The sequence below is a fragment of the Polistes fuscatus genome, unplaced genomic scaffold (genome assembly GCF_010416935.1).
Source record: "Polistes fuscatus isolate 324 unplaced genomic scaffold, CU_Pfus_HIC Scaffold14, whole genome shotgun sequence".
Taxonomy (NCBI): Eukaryota; Metazoa; Arthropoda; class Insecta; order Hymenoptera; family Vespidae; genus Polistes; species Polistes fuscatus.
In genome coordinates this window covers 2,958,497-2,981,414 of record NW_025113042.1, presented here as the reverse complement: position 1 = coordinate 2,981,414, position 22,918 = coordinate 2,958,497, and the positions used below count along the sequence as shown (strand labels likewise).

The window sequence follows — 22,918 nt, the reverse complement described above, 5'->3', positions numbered from 1 at the left end:
AGAAAAAAAAAAGATCTCGTTGACATAGTGATTGCTTTGCGTGAACCTTTTTTATTGCCTCACTTTTTTCACCGATTAATTAACGATAGTGTCGTTCATTACGAGAGCACTTACGGTTACCATCAGCTCGAAATTCAATCCGATGCCATTTTTATCCTTCGAAATATTTCATTTTAATTTATTCGTAAGTACACTTGTCCACGTTACATTTTATTCGCGAATATTCTCAACCAAAATTCTCATAATGGTTTCTTCAATTGATTAAAAGAAATTAAAAAGTAAACAGGAGTATAACATTTGAATTAGGATAAAAATTTGGATAAAGTATCCAAATAAATTATATCGAGAGAAAGTTTAATATTCAGTTTAATATAAATATAGTAAAATTTTTATATTAGATTGTTTTTTTTTCTTTTGATATTTGGTGTAATTTCAAAACGTGACTGACTCCCCCATAGATAGACTGATACGTCTTATGGTGAACCTGTGTTAACGTTAGATTTTTACGAATATTTTTATCATTATTTTTTAAATAACTTAAATACTGATTAATTTTTTAATTAATTATTTAAAAAAAATTAAAATTTTATATATTATATTATTTTATATAGAATTATTATTTTAATTAGAATATTTTATATTATTATATTTTTATATTAATTATAGAATATTATTTAATTATTATTATTACTAGAATTAATATTTAGATATATTGGTATAATGGTAGTAAAAACCAACATATGTGTTTTTTAAAAGTAATAATATTTAAGTTTTATATATTTACATATAGCAGAAAAAATTTGTAAAATAAGTCGAATTAGATCAATCCGTATATCTCCAGTGTTAAATAAAACCAGAATGTTACTAGGTACGTTGGATGTCTGGTGTAAAATCTCGTTGATTGCGACTCTTAATAGTAAAAGTGACATTTAAATAAAAGGGTTGCTAGTGAAAAAGAAAGAGAGAGAGAAAGAGAGATCAAAGAATATATATATATCGATATTTCCTTTAATCACGTTTAATTCTTCTATCTAACGTGTTAATTACAACGTGTAAAATCGATCGAACGAACATCAATCGTTGACATCAATTCTATCTCGTACGTTCTTTCAAATTTCATCGAGGATATATAATGTCTTTCATTTTTTCTTTGCTTTATTTACTTTTTTCTTTTATTACGCGAAAATTCGTTTCGATTCGTTCTTCGGAACAAGGATGAAAAAAAAACGTTTTTATCCCCCTCCCCCTCCAATCATCTCGTGTGTAAATTATTATTATATTATATAAATTAAATATATATATTTATTATTATATATTTATTATTTATATTTATATAAATATTTAATATTAATTTATATTAATTATATTATATTTATATATTATTTTATTATATTTATTTTATTTTATATATTTTATTTTATTATATTTACATTAATATATTATATAAAATAATATAATTTATTTATATAAATATATAATATTATATAACAATATAATAAATAAATATAAATATATATATATATAATAATAGAATAATAATAAAATGAAAATATAACAAAAATTCATATCATTCATTATTCTCGTTTGCGCATTCGCGTTGAGCAAGCATCCGTATATTACTTGAAAGTTATTTAATTTTCAATATCGGAGGCTTTAGGTAAAACGAATAAATGATATTTGAACAGAATTTCATATCTTAAAGTGGATAACGCATCATAAACGTATATTTAGACAAAGTTTACAGTTGACATTACATTATAGTATGTAAATTCGATGAATATACAACTTGTACACTTTTATACACACATATGTATATCTTACATGCATATATTTACATTTACATTTACAATTAATTTATATTCGTGTATTTATTGAATTTTGTTGTAGAGAAACTTTCCATGTTTATTACTCTTAGTTACTTGGTAAGCAATTATCACCACTAATACAACAACAAACTTGTTTCAAACCCCTTTAACAAGACGTATATATATATATATATTTTTATATAATATATAATAGAGATCGTTGTTGTTAACTAGATGGCTTTTCTAACTCCTAACTACGAATATCTATGAATGCTTTCTACGTTCTATAGTTAAAGTTTGATCTTTCCACGAAGGGAATATCATTGAAACTATGATAACGATGAGAAAAAGAATTCAACAGAGTGGAAAAAATAAGAAAATAAGCAAAAAACTAAATGAAAGAGTCAAAAGAGAAAGAGAGAGAACGAAAAAATGAAATAAAAGGAGGAAGAGATAAGGGATGAAAAAAAGATCGTTTTTTTTTTTACGAGACACCGATTAAAACTCAATTCTTTTTCTATTTGAGTTTAATGAAAAGACTTCCCCAAAAACATACTGAAAAAGAAAATGAGAACATGGAAAAGTATATGAAAAGATAACGAAAGAAAGAAAGAAAGAAAGAAAAAGAAGAAGAATAAGAAGAAGCTTCGAATTTCGTTTAAATTTCATCCAAGATAATATTAATAATAATAATATAATAAATGAAATTCACGAATAAAAAAAAAACGAGAAGCAACAAAAAAAAAAGAAAAAAAGAAAAAAGAAACAGACGATGGAAAGAAGAATTAATGTCATTCGTATTTTTTTTTCTCTGTGAATTTTTCCAGCACGAAGGGTACGTCGCGGCAGGCCGCGATTAGGTACGAGGGGTGGTAAACATATGTCCCCATCCGTGCATGGAAATTCACCCTCCAGAAGCGACTGGTTGCCTTTGGATATGAGAACGACACCACCGGCGGCCATGCCAGCTTTTCGTGGATTTGAAGAACCCTCGCCGGATGGTGTGGTAAGTTTATTATGTGTATAATAATATATCTATTTCAAATATTATATTTTTATTATATATTCTCCTTTTATATTCGTACATTTTTTTTATTATGGTAATTTTACTTTTTATACTTTTTTTTTTGGTTAAGAATGGCGAGTAATTATGGGGTCTGTTAAGATTTGTGTTAATTTCATTTTATTATATTTGAAAGTATTTTGATTTTAAACAATTCTTTTGTTTGTTTATAAATTCATATTTAATATAATTTAACACATTATTTTGGGTTTATTAATTTAACAAAGGGTTTGGGTGTCTTGTAGGTTTTTTGTAATATAAGATTTATATTAATTTTCTGATCATTTTTATGTTAAATATTTATATTATTTATTTTTTCTTCTCTTTAATATTAATCTGAATAATAATAATAATAACTAAGAGATCTTTATTTTTTTTTATTTTTCACCAAGACTCGATTTACTATTAAAACTTTGTATCTATTTAATTGTAACATATATATATAATATAGCTATTTTATATGGTGTCACATTTTCGTTATTAATTACCGGCTTTAATGAACGCTCGGTATTTATCCGACAACAACGACAACAACCTCCAGTTATATCTCTAGTCAACCTTGTCCTTCGCATTAACTTTCGTTTATCGACCACCCTTAATCTTCTTTCCCCATTTTCAAAGCATGATTTATATATAATCTCGTTATTCACAGAATTTTTAATCTCCCCAACCCCTTTAAATCTTTCCATTAAAATGGTCATCTATAAAATGTGAATATACATTTTTTTAATATATAAATAAATAAATTAAGATTTTTTTATTATTATTATTATTATACGTAATACGTAATTGGATAAAAAGCAAAATTTCGTCATTTAATTTTCTTCCCCTAATTTAATTATGTAAACTTTTATTTATACTTGATGCAATAAAATTATTTGTAAAAAAATATATTTCATAGACAAAAAAATTGTTTTTATTAGAAATTATAGATACATTCTTCGATATTACTATATAGTAATAATAATAACAATCAAAAATCATAAAGATTTTTGTAATAATTTTCTTTCATTGTGTTTTTCATTTCGTTCAAAATATTAATTTACATTTTTATATATTTTTTTATCTGATAAAATTTAAATAACTATTATTATTATTCTTATTAATATAATTATATTAATATATTATATATAATATTATTATTAATTAATAAATAATAATATTATTAATATAATCGTTGTGATATGTTTGTGTTGAAGGTTCATTTAGGGGAAGGAATAGCCGTGTGCGAGGAACAACTTAGGGCTGTGAAATGGAGCGATTATCGTAAGTTGACTCGTGGCCTAGCTGCTATATTGTTCAGCCCAACGGAATTGGCTACGTGTTCTGTTACCGGACAACGTTGGAGTCGTGCAGGAACGGCTACGGAACGTCCGGTCAAACCGGCACTCGACAAAGCCAAAGTGCAAGCCATCATATGTGAGTGCACCAATTTTTTTTTTTTTCTTATCTTTCGCTATCTTCTTATTTTCTTCTTTTTTCTCTCTCTAACGAAATTTATTCGTAACCAGGGATTACTTAAGGCTTGGTTTTTATATTCCTTTAGTAACAAAGGACAAAAAGAATTGCAAAGAGAGTTGCGTCAGGGTTACGTCAGAATTAGGAAAATTCATTTATTATTGGTGAATAAAATAATTGATGAAATTTAAATAATTTCTTTCTATCTTTCTTTTAATAAATTGTATTTTAATATTGATTCAATTCTAACGAGTATAATCATGTGTTTAATTATTATTATTATATATAAATGATCTATCGATAAATTATTTATGCATATTTTTGATATAATTAAAATGTTTATATAAATCGTGAAGAAAATATATTTTTAAATCTAACGAAGAAGAAAAAGAAGAAGAGAAGAATACCATTAGAATTTTCTATTTTTGTATAATCGCGAGAATATTCTTCGTGGGTCTATGAAAGTGTGTCTTGAACGTGTTTCAACGAAGCCAAGAACAATGTTTTCATCATCTAAAAAGAGCTAGGCAAAATGAGTGGCCGAGCTTTCGTGCCAACGTCTATTGAATGTTCACGTGCCAAGATCAACATAGTCAGTTTGAATCGATGTTAGTTAGATGTGTACGTGTGTAGTATGTCTATAGGTATGAGCAATAGATAGATAGATAGATAGATAGATAGATAAATAGATACAAGGTGTTTGCTTAAAAATCTTCATTCAAATATTTCACAAAAGTTTGTTCAAAGTTACAAAAAAAAAAAGAAGAAAAATCAGTTCATACTAAACCCCACCAGCAACAATTAATATCGGTTAGATACACGGATAGATGAATAGATAGATAGATAAATAAATAGATAAATAGATACAAGGTGTTTGCTTAAAAATCTTCATTCAAATATTTCACAAAAGTTTGTTCAAAGTTACAAAAAGAAAAGAAGAAAAATCATTTCATAGTAAACCCCACCAGCAACAATTAATATCGGTTAAATACACGGATAGATGGATAGATAGATAGATAAATAAATAGATAAATAGATACAAGGTGTTTGCTTAAAAATCTTCATTCAAATATTTCACAAAAGTTTGTTCAAAGTTACAAAAAAAAAAAGAAGAAAAATCATTTCATACTAAACCCCACCAGCAACAATTAATATCGGTTAAATACACGGATAGATGGATAGATAGATAGATAAATAAATAGATAAATAGATACAAGGTGTTTGCTTAAAAATCTTCATTCAAATATTTCACAAAAGTTTGTTCAAAGTTACGAAAAAAAAGGAACCATTTAATATTAAACACGTGTTAACTATTTCAAAAATATATTTTTATTTACGATACGATTGTGCAGATAGGAATAATATAATGATTATTTAATTATCATTATTATATCGTAAAATTAATTGAAATAATGCAAAAACATTGAGCTCAGAATTTTAATAACAAAAAAAAAGCTATTTTTACGATAACCAAATTTGTTAAAAGATGCATACACAAATATTTCTTTTTCTTTATCTTCTATTTTAATTTTAACCTTTTCCTACTCTAACACATTTAAATCTACTGTACCATCTACGGTAAAGTATTATACATTAAAAGAAATGTACTGAACATACTCGCTCTACTTTTGAATATGCATGAGCATGTTGCATTACTTACTTGAGATGAGATAACAGTAACACTTATGTTAGATCAATTTATTATTTTTTTAAGTATTTCTAAAGTAAAAGTCATTAATAATAATAATAAGTAATTTTATTAAAACCATACATGACCAAATGTTTAAAACAATTAATTACAAAATCAAACTATCACAAAGATCAAAATATAATTGAATTAATAAACCGTTCAAAATCAAAATTACGTTTAATAACAAAATTCTTATTATATATAACATTACAAAATTAAACTTGGTCAATCAAACCATTCGTATTTTACAAACCTAACATAAGACACCTTATTCTACTACAAATAAAATGGTATCATAAAGTATATAACATATATTTAATTTTATTTATTACTATATAATAATAGGTAACACAAGAAAAAAATAGGAAACGAACAAATATTTTAAAAACACCCCGTATATCGTAGATCTTTTATTTGTTGTTCCTTTTCTGTTTTCTATTTCCCTTAACAGAGTCATTTTACGTTTACACCTCGCTTTTCATTAAGCACACGATTGTGTATAGATACTTTAGTCAACGAGGTTACTTTCTCTCTATTCTCTCCTCTCTCCCTCTCTTCTTCTATCTACGATTAAACTCTCAGATTCACGATTAGAACGGATCGATTGTTCCGAGAGAAAACAAGTATATCGATTTTGTCCGAGCAAATGATTCAATTCTATACGAATGTGACGTAAACATCTTCCATACTTTTTATTTTCCTGATCGATCTTATTTAACAAGTTTTTCCATTAAAATTATTTGTTAACGTTTTAAAATATAATTATTAGGTTAGTATTAAAAATTATCTTATTTATTTTTTTTATATTAAATTATATTAAATAATTATATATAATAATATATAATAATTGTGGTTAGTATTAAAAAAGAAAAAAATATTAACGATCAGTAAAATCATCGGGGAGGGGGGTGGTTTGTCGATTTATAAATTATTAAATTATTTTCAAAAATTAATTATTATATTTAAAATAATTTTTTATATGTTACACTAATTAATAACACCATATATACTAATAAAATATAGTATTTATTATACATACACATATAGAAAATCAATTATTCGTTAATTCTATTTATTTCGATTCGTATATCAAACGTTTTTTATAAATCGTTTCAATGTAGTAGATAAATGTATGCAATACGTGTATTCACAATGAAGGTCTAGTTTACACGTCTTTGAAAATACGTTTCACTAAATTTCGTAAACAACATATCGTCGAGTATACCGGTGACCGTGAGAAGGGTCGGGAAGTGTTTAGTTTAGTTCAAACTCTCGGACTGTTAAGACGTACGTATTCTATTCTCTTTGTATATACTTTAACATTTAATATTCTCTCTCTTGCCTCCTCTCCCCTCTCCACTCCTCTCCTCTCTTTTTCTCTCTCTTTCTTTATGAAATTATATACGTATATTATGTATAATTATTTTTTAATAACATTTTAAAGAGAAAGATAATATACCATACTCGTATAAATTAATATATAGTAATCCCATTTATTATTGAATTTTATAATAATTATTGATTATTAAAAAAAAATAGCATCATTGAATATTTTATTTCTGTAATACGATAATATCTAATTAGTTATTTAATTTTTTGTTGTCCACATGATTTCTGATTTTCAATTTAAATTATTATATATATATATATGTATTTATTATTTGATCATCCCCTGTAATGTTAACATTAATTGAACTATTTCTCGATGCATTAGTTCCATCCGTAAAAATACAACTCTCCCTTCTCCCCCTTTTCTCCCCTCTCCTCACTCTCTCTCTCTCTCTTACTCTTTCTTTATGAAATTATATACGTATATTATTTATAATTACTTTTTAATAACATTTTAAACAGAAAGATAATATACCATACTCGTATAAATTAATATCATATAAATTAATTATTATTACATTTAAAAGTGAATAAAGTATATATATAGTAATCCCATTTATTATTGAATTTTATAATAATGATTGATTATTTAAAAAAAATAGCATCGTTGAATATTTTATTTTTGTAATACGATAATATCTAATTAGTTATTTAATTTTTTTTTGTTCACATAATTTTTCATTTTCAGTTTAAATTATTATATATATATGTATTTATTATTTGATCATCCCCTGTAATGTTAACATTAATTGAACTATTTCTCGATGCATTAGCTCCATCCGCAAAAATACAACACGATCTACCACGTTACATCGTTTTTTCTAATTATACAACGTGCACATCTATTTAAATTTCATCCATTAATTATACAACACGCACTTTTGATCCTTTTACTGTTAACTGTTACATTCTTCATTATTTCGTATCCGTCAACGTTTTAGTATAATCAACGATGTTGTGTTTTACCTACGATATATCGAACTCGTATGTTATTATTACATATATACAGGGTGTTCAAAAAAATCGAAACCAAACCTATATTACGTATTACTGTGTTTAAATAAATGAAAAACAAAAAAAAGGTTTTATATAAACTTATGCTCGATAATATTTTTTTTATTGAAAAGATATATTTTTTTTACGGATGTTTACGATTCATTACCTTACCGCTAAAATATTTACCGCTGATTTTTTTTCACCTGAATGGTTTTAGTAAAGTTGAAATAATTTTTGATTATTTTTAATACGTAGTTCAAATTTTCTTTCAGTTTCTATGGCCGACACCGTGTATATAATTACGTGCTAACGTATTTTCACTCGTTAATTTATCTTTTCTACGTCGAAGTTAAACAAAAAATAATAGTTAGGAAAAGGTTGTTAACGTTTAATCATTCCTCTCTAACGAGAAATTTCTCAAATTGTAATGAGAATTAATTATGTCTTTTGTTTTTTCGTCGTAAGTTTATCTTTCATTTTTTAACGCACCCCCCCTCCCTTTTCTAGGGGTAGAAATAAATATATATATATAAGTTATTAATTACTGTAATTAATTTCATTCGATGTTTCTCGAATTAATATCTTTTTGGAAAATTTTCGAAATTCAAGTTAATTAACAATCGTAATTATTGTAATTCATTCTATTCGAATAATATGATATCGTTGTATTAAAAAAATACAAAAAAATTAAATATATTGATTAAATATTATTTAAACCAGGGATATATGATGAGATAAAGTACACACATATTTACTTCGTTTACAAATTTTCTCAAATAACTTTGATGGCTCATAATATTATAAATATTTTTAATCAATTATTGGTGTTTCCAACAATTCGACGTATAAAAGAGTATTACAAAACATACGCTAATATAATTAATATCGATTATATTTATATTAAAAGTAGAAGTATCGGAAGAGAGAATGTTAAAACATGGTACACAAATCACGAAATATTTTATATTCAAAAATATGATCAACGTAGATAATCGAATTTTTTATTATTATTTTCCAAATTTGATATTAATTAATTGTGTCAGTCAAATTTCGTATCTTTTTCTTTTTCGTTTGATCTGACTTCGTTGGGATAACAATAATTTTGTAATAATTATTTTTCATTAATTAATTTTCCAAATGAAAAAAAATTGTCTCAGATAATACAGATTTATTTTATTTTTATTTTTTGATTTAGTATGAAGAAGAAAATTGCACAAGATTGATTAAAATACATTATTGATTACTTATTTGAAAGAGAGAAAGAGAGAGATAGAGAGATAGAAAGGAATTAATTGAAGAGAATATTCAGAATAAAAGCTTTTAATTATGTTGATTGAATTTTCTTCTTAGTATCACGGATTAAAAGATTCTATTTTTTATTTTTCATATGAAATTACGCGATATAACGTAAAATATGTCGATTTATTTAATTTCGTATAGCAAAATAAAAATAAAAAAAAAATAAAAAAAATAAAAAGAATGACGTTAAAAACTTTGTTTAGAGTAAATTATCGATTATTTAATAAACATAAATAGAAGTATAATAAAAAGATAGAAAGATACATATTCGATAATTTGGATATTTTAAATATTTCAATAAATCACAATACATTATGGATTTAATTTTTGCTCTTTTTAATTGAACGAATAACAATTTTAATCTAACAAAGAATAAATGTTAATTAAAACAAATATATATATAATGTTTTAAACCATATTTCGTATCAGATAATTTGTATATTTGAAGTACACATTTATCTTATCAAATACGATAAGAAAAACGCGATTGGGTGATTTAATTTTCGTATTAATTAATTATTACTTCCGTGTATTATTCGAATAAGCAAACGTACGAGTCGCGTTGTATTCGATTAATTAGAAAAATTGAATGGACGTACACATACGTTAAATAGAACAATAGAAAGATAAAGAAAGGAAGGAAAATCATTAGAACAAATGTGTTTCAGCTTACGTGACTTCGAGATTCCCTTCGGTCGATGTAAGCAGTGTCAAACAAGTTTTGGCTTATAAATGCAAGGAAAATTCAACGGCCCTTAAGATGAAATCCATACGTTATATATGGTGAGTCAGATATTTTTTTATATGATTATATATATATTATAAATAAAATAAATTCTTTTAATCCTTATTGGTCGACAATTTTTTTTTTATATTCTCATTAGGTTGTAGTTGGTTTCGGTAAATATGCAAAACAATTTTCAGTATTGTAAGAAATTTATTTATTTTTTTTTTTGAAGCAGTGTATTACAAATATATATGAGATTATGAATTATTTAATTATTAATTGTTATTATTATGTGTCACGTTTTGTCACCTCCCACGTGACTTTACGACCGATAAGGATTAATTATTATTTTTCTTTTTTGGGGCTTTTCTCTCGTTTTTTTTTACCTCCTCCCCATCACTCACCAATTGGGAAATAAAAAACAAAATAATATCGATCTACGAACGTTCCCCAACGATTAATGATGATATGTTAATGAGATATTATTTAATATCAGCGATTGTTGTAAGTCTATAGAAAAGAAAAGATAATTTTTTTTTTTTATTATATTTCAACTCGTTGTAAAAATAATTTTTGTGAAAGAAAATTGAATATTTTTTATATACGATTTTGGGTAAGAAATTTTTTTCACTTCTACCAACATCGATTTTTGTATTTTGTTGTAAGTCTGTAGATAAAAAAGATTATTTTTTTTTATTATATTCCAACTCGTTGTAAAAATAATTTGTGTTAACGAAAATTGAATATTTTTTATATACGATTTTGGGTAGGAAATTTTTTTCATTTCTATCAACATCGATTTTTGTATTTAATTAAAAAAAAAAAAAAAAAAAAAAATATAGAGAAAAATAATTCACAACTCGCTTTTCGTCGTGCACGATTTTATTTTGTAAAAAAAAAAAATTAAAAGTAACATCGCGTAAAATTGACTGTTTCCTAAAGAAAAATTCGATTCGATCTACTATTACTACTATAGTGCACCTGCTAGCTTTAAGAAAAAAAGAAAAAGAAATGAAATACTTACGTTATAGTTCGCGTAACATGAGAGCTTTCTATGGGGAAAAATCGTGGATAAAAGACCAAACAAAAAAAGAAAAAAGAAAAAAAGAATAAGAATCGATAAAAATTCGATGAAAAAGAAAAGTGATGTTCGAGGTCGTGTCCTTCAATTTTCACACTATGCTTTCCGATTAGTTCTTGATGGTCTAGTGTAATATCATTATCGATACTTTTAGAGATGGGAACATTTTTATTCAACTTATTGTTATTACATCTAAGAAGATATCAAAACTATTATTCATTTATTTTATTTTATTCTATTTTTCCTTTTTTATTTCCTTTTTACACGATTATAATCAAGTATATACAATACACATACTATAGTATTAAACAAAATTATTATATAAATTAATTCTAAAACAAAAATTGAATCCTTCTTATACGATTTTAATTTTTAAAATAAAATATCATAAAATTTCATTTAATATGTATATAATAATTAATTGAATATATTTTCTTTATATATACACGATTATAATTAAGTGTATACAATACACATACTATAGTATTAAACAAAATTATTATATAAATTAATTCTAAAAATTGAATCCTTCTTATACGATTTTGATTTAAAAAATAAAATACCGTAAAATTTTATTTAATATATATATAATAATTAATTGAATATATTTTTTTTATATATACACGATTATAATTAAGTGTATATAATACACATACTATAGTATTAAACAAAATTATTATATAAATTAATTCTAAAAATTGAATCCTTCTTATACGATTTTGATTTTTAAAATAGAATACCATAAAATTTCTGTTAATATATAATGATTAATTGAATATATTTATTTTAATATTATTATTTTAATTGACAACATAATAATGGTCCAGTAAAAAAAAGCTTGATTATAAATAACAATTTTTTTTTCTCAAAAAAAAAGAAACATTCTATAATCTATATAACTCTTGCTAAAATAACAAATTATTATTAAATAATAATTATTATTGTTATCGTTCTTTAAAATGATATTAAATCATATCCTTATCGTAATAATTCATTCGTAAGATTATTATTCTCCCTTGGTTGAACATAAGGAGAGAATACTACGTTCCTTATCATTGAATTTAACTCTCGAGTCGCACACACATAGGGGAATACGTAATAATCCTACGCTCGAGTGGTAAATAATAGGCGTATATACATATACATAGAAATTCGTGCTTTTAGCATAGTATCACGGTCGACTTCATTCTCAACGCAAAGGTGCAAGCACGTATATCAAACTCGAATGTCCGATATCGTACAATAGCGATCGTTGAAGTATGCTGATCAGCAAATAGAATTTACCTCCTTCCTCTCTCGACCCCCCACCCGACTCCCACCACCACCCCCACCCCTTTTCATCATTCTCTCTCTCTATCTCTGTCTGTCTTTCGTTTTGTCCCTATAGGAAGTTGCATCAGAGTTTAAAGCATAATACGTTTGAAAACCGGTTATATGTTACTATACATTAAACATTTTGTATAAAATGTTTTTATAATAATTTCTATTCGATATATTATTGTCAATGATATTTCTTTTGGAATAAATGTATTTTTTTCTCGCGTTATATTATATTTGTAATTTATTTGTATTTTTTTTATTTTTATTTCATTCGATGTTTTATTATTATTTGAATAAGGAAAAAGAAATGTATGTATTTTTGTATTGATTTATTTTTGTATATTTAAATTACGTCGACACTTGTACGATCCAATAATATTAGATTTTGATTATAATTATATTAGAACTTGTGTTGTACGATTAACAAATATATAATATGTATATTATTTTGTGTAATTATATAAACAATATAATATATTGTATATATTTTTTTTTATTTTTAATAATAATAATTGTTTTATTTAACACAATTCGTAGAGGTATAACACAAATGATTAGTAATTTTAATATAATATAATTGAAAAAATAAAAGAAAAATACACAATTTATATAATAATGCAATAAAAAGGACAATTATTTTTTGTTTAATAAGATTGTACATAATGTTCAATAAGGTTAATATCCGAGGCATGAAAATTTAATGTTGCAATAAGAGTAGTAGTGCGTTGATCGATCGTTAATTAGCGAATCCAATTGACTATGGAATACGATAGAAATTGAAAGAGACAGAGAGAGAGAGAGAGAGAGACATAGAGAAATAGGAGAGGCCCTCGTTAATTTTCTATCCAACTATCCAATCAGCGCGAGGGTGAATTCAGGAATTGGCTGGCAAATTTCTTGATGATTGCTAACAAAATGTACAGGTTTAACACGTGGAATAATGATAGGGGAATTTAACAATGGTGGCATGGCAAATAGTTGCACTTGTTGCTAAATCGGTATCATCTTTCTAAGTTCTCAATTTGTAATTTCTAATTGTTTGTTTTTTTTTTTTTTACGAATAATCTTCGTACAATTAATCGTTAAATTCAGATGAAATCTATTTTATTATCTTAAATGAAAAATCAAATGATTTATATATATTATTATAATAGAAATAAAATCATGTGAATAATTAATAATATCAATCTGTTAATTATGAACTATGAGTAATATCTTCGTCATTTAAAAATTGTGGTGAAAACTTTTCTTAAGAAATCTTTACGGTTTAATTGTGGTTTGTTAAAAACAAAACAAAAAAAGAAAGAAAAATTAATAAGAATACATTTAACAACGTTAGAAAATACGTAAGCAATTAGTGACGATAAGTTGAATGTTCGTTTAATTGGAAATCATGTGTGTATCAGCCTATAATTATCATATACGGATATACACACCTGGTATATCGAAATAATTGATTCCATAGTGGTTTATATCAAACTTAGGATAGTCACGCGTATATTCTAACGTTTCAGTGTAGAACATTGTACGCTAATATTCAGCAATCTCACGTTTCCCTATGGATGTTGGATAGGTTCATGTGAGTTATGTGAGTTTGAAACCTACGTACGATAGCGTATGTATTTAAATGAAATCGATATTGTGATTTTCCACGATAGAATTATTTCAATAACGATTTTAACCCGATAACCGTCGTTTTATTAACTTAATCATCAATTATCATAATTAATTATATTATCTAGCGGTTTATAGATAAATAAATTTAAAGGATGGTTCATTTGAAGTATTAACGTATCATTTCACAGGTGTCATTTAGTTTCGATTTAATTCGCGATTTGATTGCTTGTTTGATGATAAGAACACATCAATGAAAATTAATTATAAAATATATAATTAATAAAGAAATTAATTTAAATACGAGAAGGGTGGAACACGAAAAGTTTTGACCATTGATAAGAAAACAAAATTGTTCTTTTATTTTTTTTTTTTTTTTTTTTTTAAATAAATTTAATGGCAACAAAATATTGTTTTTCTATATTAAAATCAACAACCCACGTATATTCTTAAACTTTCTTGCTTTTCTCGGTTCGTTTAAAAGTAATATTATTGAAATGATTTTTCTCCTATACGTTTTATTTTTTTTTTTTAAATATTATGTAACATTATATATCCGGGCCATTCGTGTACGTATTTATTATTATGCATATATAAATGACAAATTTTTATTCAAATTTACAATACTCGTATAAACAACTTTTGTATGCATAAGTATATATAATCGTTACGATACGATGAAAATAAAATATTGATATACTTTGATATTAAACATATACGTCGTATTAACGTGTCAACGTGAAATTATTTAAAAATCAAATCGAATAGTATTTTTATTTTTTTTTGTCTCCTTTCTATGTTAGAAAACAATTTGTTGAATATTATCAAATTTATTTCGAAAATTTCAAAAAATTGTTCACGAGTATACTTTACACCACGTATATTTCAAATATGTAGATTTGTATTTCTTTCGAATATCGTTTGACAGTTTTATTTTATCGATTATTTTGCATGCATCGTGGATTGCATTCGTGACGAAAATTTGTAGCTTTGGGTATTTAGGGTCGTTGCTAACGCCAGTTATTTTGGCTTATTTGCCCTTAGGGAATCATTCGATCCAATTTTAAATGAAAAATTTTACCTATTTACGTATACATGTATATATACATATACATGTATATAATATACGTGTATTATTGCAGATGTGAAAATATTGAAATTATAAAATTAAAAATTTTAATCGTTCGTTATACGAATTTTCCCCATTAAACAAACAGACAGACGACAGACAAAGAGAGAGAGGAAAAAAATATATATTTAAACAAATTATATATAATTATTATAAAATAATATAAAATTAATTATCGATAATTTGAAATCAATATTAACGCTTCAATTTCAGCATACTTCAACTAACGTAACTATCGTTCCGTATAAATACCCTCGTACACATACGGGATCATTTACAACCCCTATCATAGGTTTCAGTTAACGAAATAAATGTATTCTTAAAGAAAAAAAAAAGTAAATATAAAAACACACGATTATTTTGGACACTTAAAAACATTTTTTCTTTTGTTATTCGATATATTCCATATATCTTTTTTTTGACATTTTTAATAATTTACTTATCTCCGATAGTTACGATTGACGAGTATAGTTTTCGATTAGAATGTTTCGATCAAAGTCAAAGTCCCGTGAAATAGGACGCTTTAGGTTTTAAAAGAAAAAAAGAAAAAAAGTAGAACGAGGCCGAAATCGGTGGGGTGGGGTGGGGGAGGAGGAAAAAAGGGGGAAAGAGAGTAAAAAACTCAAAAAATATTAGAAAAAGATAGGAAACAGAAAAGGTAGGGCGAGGGCGAGGACGAGGGTGAGGGTGAGGGTGAGGAGGGGAGAGATCGATATAATCTGCGGTTAAATTTGTCTGGGTTTATTTTTTACGTTTTTTTTTCTTTCATTTTTTTTTCTTTTTTTTTTATGTTGTTGTTCCAGCGAGAGACAGGACACGGACACGTCGCCGAGGGCTGAAGCCGAGGACAAGTGAGAGGGGGCAAGGGGTGCGTGCGGGGTGCAGCCCACCCTTCTACTTCGCCGCGTCCTCCCGCACCCTCGGTCCATCCCGAACCCGCAACGCCCTTCGAATGACCATCAACTTCGCCACAACCACAACAACAACAACAACAACAGTAACAACAACAACAACAACAACAACAACAACAGCAACAGTAACAGCAGTAGCAACAACAGCAGCAATAATAATAATAGCAACAACAATAGCAATCATCATAATAATCATCAACACCAACGTCGTCGCAATCATCATCACGATCATCGTAATAACAATAATACTAATACTAATACTAATACTAATAACAATAACAACAACAACAACAACAGCAATAACAATAACAATAACAATCAGCATCGTTGTAACAATAATAACAATAATCATCGTAATCATCGTCGTAATCATCGTCGTCAGGATGAAGATGCTGACGATGACGATGATGAAGAACAACAACAACAACAACAACAGCAACAACAATATCAACAACGACGACGTACCCTCGAGGATAATTTAACGGGTAGAGAAACAATAACCGGAGGAGAGTCTTTGAGTTCAGGAACAACTTCATCATCATCCCTTGGGGGTTTAATGCGGTTGCATGCCATACACCATGCCCTTCAAGCAACCCTTCGTACTGCTGCGGCATCCTACTTTTAATCGACACCCATATAAAACCACCACCCTCACAACACCACTACATACACGTCCACTTTCACTTCCACCCATCAATTCCTACTCTTACCTCTAAACTCCTAAACTTAACCCTAATTCTAATCTCTCAACGGAAAGTTCTCACGAGAGGAAGTGGATCAAGAATTGGAAGAGGAAAAGGGGGGATGATCATCGTTGCGATAAATAAAAGAAGGGGTGTAGGGTGTATGTGTGTGTGCGTGTGCGTGGGGTTGTTGGGTTTATTTGGTTATCCCCTTTTGTTACTTAGTAATCGTTTTCAACGGCGAGTTCGTTTTTTAAAATATTTCTCTGTTTCTTTTTCATTTATTTTTCTTTTTCTTTATCTTTGTTGTTGTCGTTGCTTTTTTTCTTCTCTTATATTTTTTTTTATTTTATTTTATTTTAGAGAAGAGAAGAGAAGAGGGGCGATGAAATACGGCGAGTACCCAAGCAAGCAGTCCCGCCGCTTGGGAATTCAAAATCGTACGGTGATTTTTTTTATTTTTCCGTCTTGGGGGAAATTTTCTTTTCGGTTGATAATGGTTTTTCGTTTTTCTTTTTTTTTTACCTTCTTCTGTCAAACTGTAGAACGGAGAAGGATTGTTCGTTCGTGCAAGGAAGTTTGTATCACAACAGGAGAAAACAAATTTATGAAAAGTAAAGTTAAGGATCGTTGAAGTTTAATTTCTTCTTATTTTTGTTTTTGTCTCTTTTTGTTTTCATTTTCTTCTTTTCTTGTTCTCTTTGTAATAAATTCTAATGAGAATCGTTAGTAGAGGGAAACGATTTAAATAAATTTCATTTCAAACGATTGATGAACGTGTTTTGCTTGTTATTTAGAAAAAGAGAAGTTTAGATCGTTTCGAATACTATTCTTCTTCTTCTTCTTCTTCTTCGTTGTGTAGGTTGAATAATGCGAAATAATGAAAAGTACGAGGGAGAAAGTTGGAAAAGGATAAAAAAGGAAGAAGAGGGGTTGATGGGAGTTGGGGGAGGGAGAAAGAAGAAGAAGAAGAAGGGTGAACAAAATAGAAAGTAAGTAAGATGAAGGAATTTTGTTTTGCTGCTCATGCGACTTTATTCGATAGGTATTGCTAATTTTTTTTTCTTTCATCGAGGGAACGAAGGTAAAAAAGAGAAATAAAATGAAGAAGAAGAAGAAGGAATGAAAGAAAATGAAATACACAAGTGAGAAACGATTTGACTCGTTAGTTTCGGTTTGTTCGTTAAAATCGGTGGTAAGGCGCTTATATTGTCAACGATTCGATAGAAAAATGGCGACTGTCTGGGGAAATGATAAATAATGAAGGGATTTAATATAAAAAAAAATAAAAAAAAATATATTTATCGATGAGGTTAAATCGATAAATTATATATAGTATATGTGTAGTTTTGTTTTTCTTTTTATATTTTTTTTTCTTCTAACAATTTTATTTTTTCATTTTCGTATGCTTAGTATAAATGAAAAATCGTGAATAGAATTAATTAGATCAATCTATTCGCGTCATTATATACAGGGTATATTGATAATAATTATATCAATCGTAGTAGTATTATTTTTGAAAAGAAATTTTGTTAATGAAAAAACATCGTACGTGTATTTTTTTAGTCTATTCATTTATTTTTTTTATTTTATTATTATTTAGTGATACGAATGTGTAACAAATCTAATCAATTTTTTTAACGAATTATTCTTTTATTATTATTATTATTATTTTGTTATTCTTTTTTTTCCTCTTTTTTTTTATTTAATTACAAATTAGAGATTAGAGTTTTGAGATTGACAGAGATAATTGATTCGTCGATCCATTTGTATACAAGGTGTATCAATAATTATCGTTCGTTTAAATATTTTTTTTCTTAAATCAAATGTTTTTTTTTTCTATTCAGGAAAAAATTCCACGAGTAATTTTCTTTCCTTTTCTTTTTTCTTTTTCAATCATATAATTTAACGATGAATTTTTTATTGACGTGAACAAAATAGTAGAAAAAGAATACAACAATAACAAAAAAAAAAAAGAAAAAGAACAAAAAAAGCGATAAAAATAAACAAGAACAATTTTATTTCCAGTTGTATTTCATTTTTCAATTGATATATCGGATTTGATTAAAAAAAAAAGAGAGAAAGAAACAGTTGTGAAGAAAATTCGAATTAGTTAATCAAGCGAAAGGAAACGGATAAACAATAACGGAAAACATCTGCGTCAGACTTGTTTAGATTCGGAATAATGTCATCGGACGACGACACATCGATTTGTTGTAGAATCCAACGGGAGGACAATAAGAGAAAGTAAAAGAGGGTAAAAGAAAGAAAAAGAAAAAGAAAGAAAGAAAGAAAGAAAGGAAGATAAAGATAAAGAAATAGACGGATAGAAATCAATAGAAAATTCTAAGTCTCATTTAAAGTGCACCCCTAGTCGTTATTTTCAAATGTTTTTTTCTTTTTTTTCTTTTTTTTTTTTCGATCACATCGAAGTTTAATATCATTCAATTCGAATCTCACTTCATTTCTTCTCTTGTAACCTAACGTTTATCTTTAAATCGAAGATGTCAAAGTGAAATAAGCAAAAGATACAAAATTATCGTATATTTTAATTCGTTTTTTTATTTTTATTCGCCTTTTCATACGTGCCAAAAATTGTGACAGTGAATTAAGTGTCGTAAGAAAAACAAAAATGTTTCGAATATATTTCATCGTGTGTTTTGTTTTCTTCTTCTTCTTTTTTTTGTTCGTAATACAAGTAATTTTGATATAAAATAAATCATAATAATTGATGAGCTTTTTTTTGATTTGTTGATCTATTGTTTAATCTATTATTATAATTATTGTTACAATTATATTATATAATATATTTTATGGTCTACACAAACTCGTCGTTGGTTACGTTTAATAGAAAATTTACGTATATAATGTTAATAAATACGTATTCATGAATATTCAAAAGGAAACAGGGCAAATTAATAATAATATTTAATGATAGAAGAAGAAAAAAAGTAATCTAATGTAAGAAAAAAAAAGAGATGATGATGAAGATAATACATACACATACATACACACGCACACACGCACACTAGAAATGTTACGTAAACGAAAAAAAATATATATATATACACACACAGTATAAAGAAAAAAAAACCCAAGAAAAAGAAAAAAAAACGAATGTGGTGCTCTCTGAGGGGTAACCGACGAGTCGAAGGATAAACAAAAAATAAAAAAAACCGAATTCGTTAGAATTCGAATTGTGGGAGTGGAGAAGGGCCTCTGGCGAGGGGACGCGATAAACAATTTACAACAATAACCACAAAATAAATAAAATCACATTATGGGAGTTTAACGAGGGGCATATGGAAAAAATAATTAAAAAATGGAAAAAAAAAAAAAACAAATAGTGGAAATAAAGATAGAAAACTCGACTTCTTTGTATAAGTTGAAATTAGTGAGATGAAGCGAGTGTGATGATAAGTTAGAAGAATGCGTGTGTGTGTGTGTGTGCGTCGCGTGTCTTCGAAAAAAAATTCATAATCGCGTGCTCGTTTTCGCGTGCATGCGTACAGCGTGCCTCTGCATCGTTTACGAGCTCGTGTACGTTGTTTACGTGTAAATTTGCGTGAATATGCGTGTACGTGCAATTGATGTACCGTATCTATCCGAAAAAAAACGTTTTTACGAATTCGACTCGACCAATGCGCGCGCGTTCACGCACGTGTCCCCATCCGTTTCGAGTTATGATATTTTTGTTTTCTTCTATGCCAATTTTACGCTTGAATATTCTCATTCATTACGTCGAACGTCGTTTGTTCGTTATTTATTATTTACTCGAGATGAAATTTTAAGTAGTTTTTCTTTTTTTTCTTTTTTTTCGGTTTTATATGCGGGAATATCTGACGTTTACTACGTATCCCTCTAGTGACCGAAATTGGAAACTATTCGCGGCCATTTAAATGACAGACGCCATATTGGAATTCAACGAAGATCATCTCGTAGACGACAAAAGTCGTTGAATATTAAATTAATTGTTAAACTATGAGTAACAATCGTTGTATAATTCGAGAAAATAAGCGGACGGGAGAAATTTGAAAATAACGATCTACGTGTATCCTCGTACGAACGAATTTTTTTAGAGGGTACCGATCGAGTTCGTGTAAATAGTGTAAAAACATCGTTGCCATTTATTACCCTCCCTTTCGTGATTCTCGTACGAAGATATAAGTATCTCGTTATCTATAGTTTTTCCTTCTTTTTTTTTTTAATTCAAGCGACGATGGCGGACACATGCGGAAAGTAGTCGAGAAAAATAAAAAACAAGTTCGTAAACTCGTTTTGGTTTTGGCTGTGAGACGTGACATAGTCACGATGAGACGACCATGCGGGTACAACGAGTGACCCTTGTGCGTCAAGTGTAGAAGATAAACGAGGGATGACGATATCTCTCCCTTATTCGGGGGATGATAATGGTCCATACTTTAGAAAATGTTACGCGAAGAATGTTAAAGGCGAATTTACGAGACATAAAGAAAGAGAGAAAGAGAGAGAGAGAATGTAAGAATATTTAACAAAATGAAATAAAAAAAAAGAAAAAAAAGGTCAAGGAAGGAAGAAAGGTAAGGACGATCAAATTTGATTCGTTCGCGACCCTACCGGAATACAAGGGTAGAATTTCGTATAGAAAATACGCCTAAATTATACTTACACATTGTACATTGTACGTATATACTCATCTATATATATTACATATATACGTACACGTGTACATGTATGTGTAAGTCTTTATAAAAGTATGTATGTACGTATGTATATATTATTGTCGTTATTATTATTATTATTATTAATATTATTATTATTATTATTATTATTATTATTGTTATTATTATTATTTTAAAATTAATTATTATTATTGGTATTATTATAATAATTATTTTTCTTTTATTATTATTATTATTATTATTATTATTATTATTATTGTATTAAATATTATTAACAACATAGAAATGAACTTATATATATATATATATATTATAAATATATTATTTGTTGGGAGAGAAAATTAAAAAAATATTATTATATTATATGTATTTAATATATTTAGGATATTTATTTGTTGATTTGGTGATATAGAAATACAAATATCTATATATATATATATATATAAGATTTTGATAGTAGCGGCCACTGTGAGTTACAACAATATAAGGCCGGCCTATAAGAGTACATATATTATTAGTAAATTTGATGATGAGAGAAGAGTGCGTAGTTTGTACTCAATTTTTTGCGTCTATCGAATTTAAAAAAAAAAAAATACACACACACATACAAAATGCGACGTGTAACCGATAACGTTAGGACAAGAAAAGAAAAAAAAATAATAATAATGTAGAAAGACTCGAGACAATTGTGTAAATGCGTTTTCAACGGCGTTGCGCATCTTCGTAAAAATTGATTTTTCCTTGCGTTACGAGTGATCGAGTTTAAAAAAACAAAAAAGGATGGGGTTTTTGGGGAAGACGGGAGTGGAGTGGGGGTAAAAGAAGAATCACGATTGCGCGTAGTTACTTAAATTTAAACGAACGAGGATGCGACGAAATAATTCTAAATTCGATTGTGCAATAAAAACAAAAAAAAAATGGCAATAAACAAACAAACAAGCAAAAAATCATCTCCATTTTGTGGAAAACACTTTTTATAATTAACAAAAAGAGAAAAAGAAAAGAGGGGAAAAGGAAAAAAAAAAGATCCGAAACGAAAACGTACGGTCGTCGAGATCGAGATTTTTTTTCCTTTTTATTTTTATGAACCAA

At 27.0% G+C, this 22,918-nt stretch overlaps 1 protein-coding gene across 1 annotated transcript in view; it reads left to right on the top strand.

Moving 5' to 3' along the window:
• The window catches only part of LOC122514108 (zinc finger and BTB domain-containing protein 37-like), a gene marked incomplete in the record, with an annotated part of 52,299 nt that extends 34,520 nt beyond the window's left edge, over positions 1 to 17,779 (top strand). The window contains 4 exon segments of the mRNA XM_043630767.1: positions 2,633 to 2,811; positions 4,068 to 4,287; positions 10,369 to 10,483; positions 16,375 to 17,779. Of these exon segments, the coding sequence (XP_043486702.1) occupies positions 2,633 to 2,811; positions 4,068 to 4,287; positions 10,369 to 10,483; positions 16,375 to 16,426 (566 nt within the window).
• Positions 17,780 to 22,918: the final 5,139 nt, after the last annotated feature.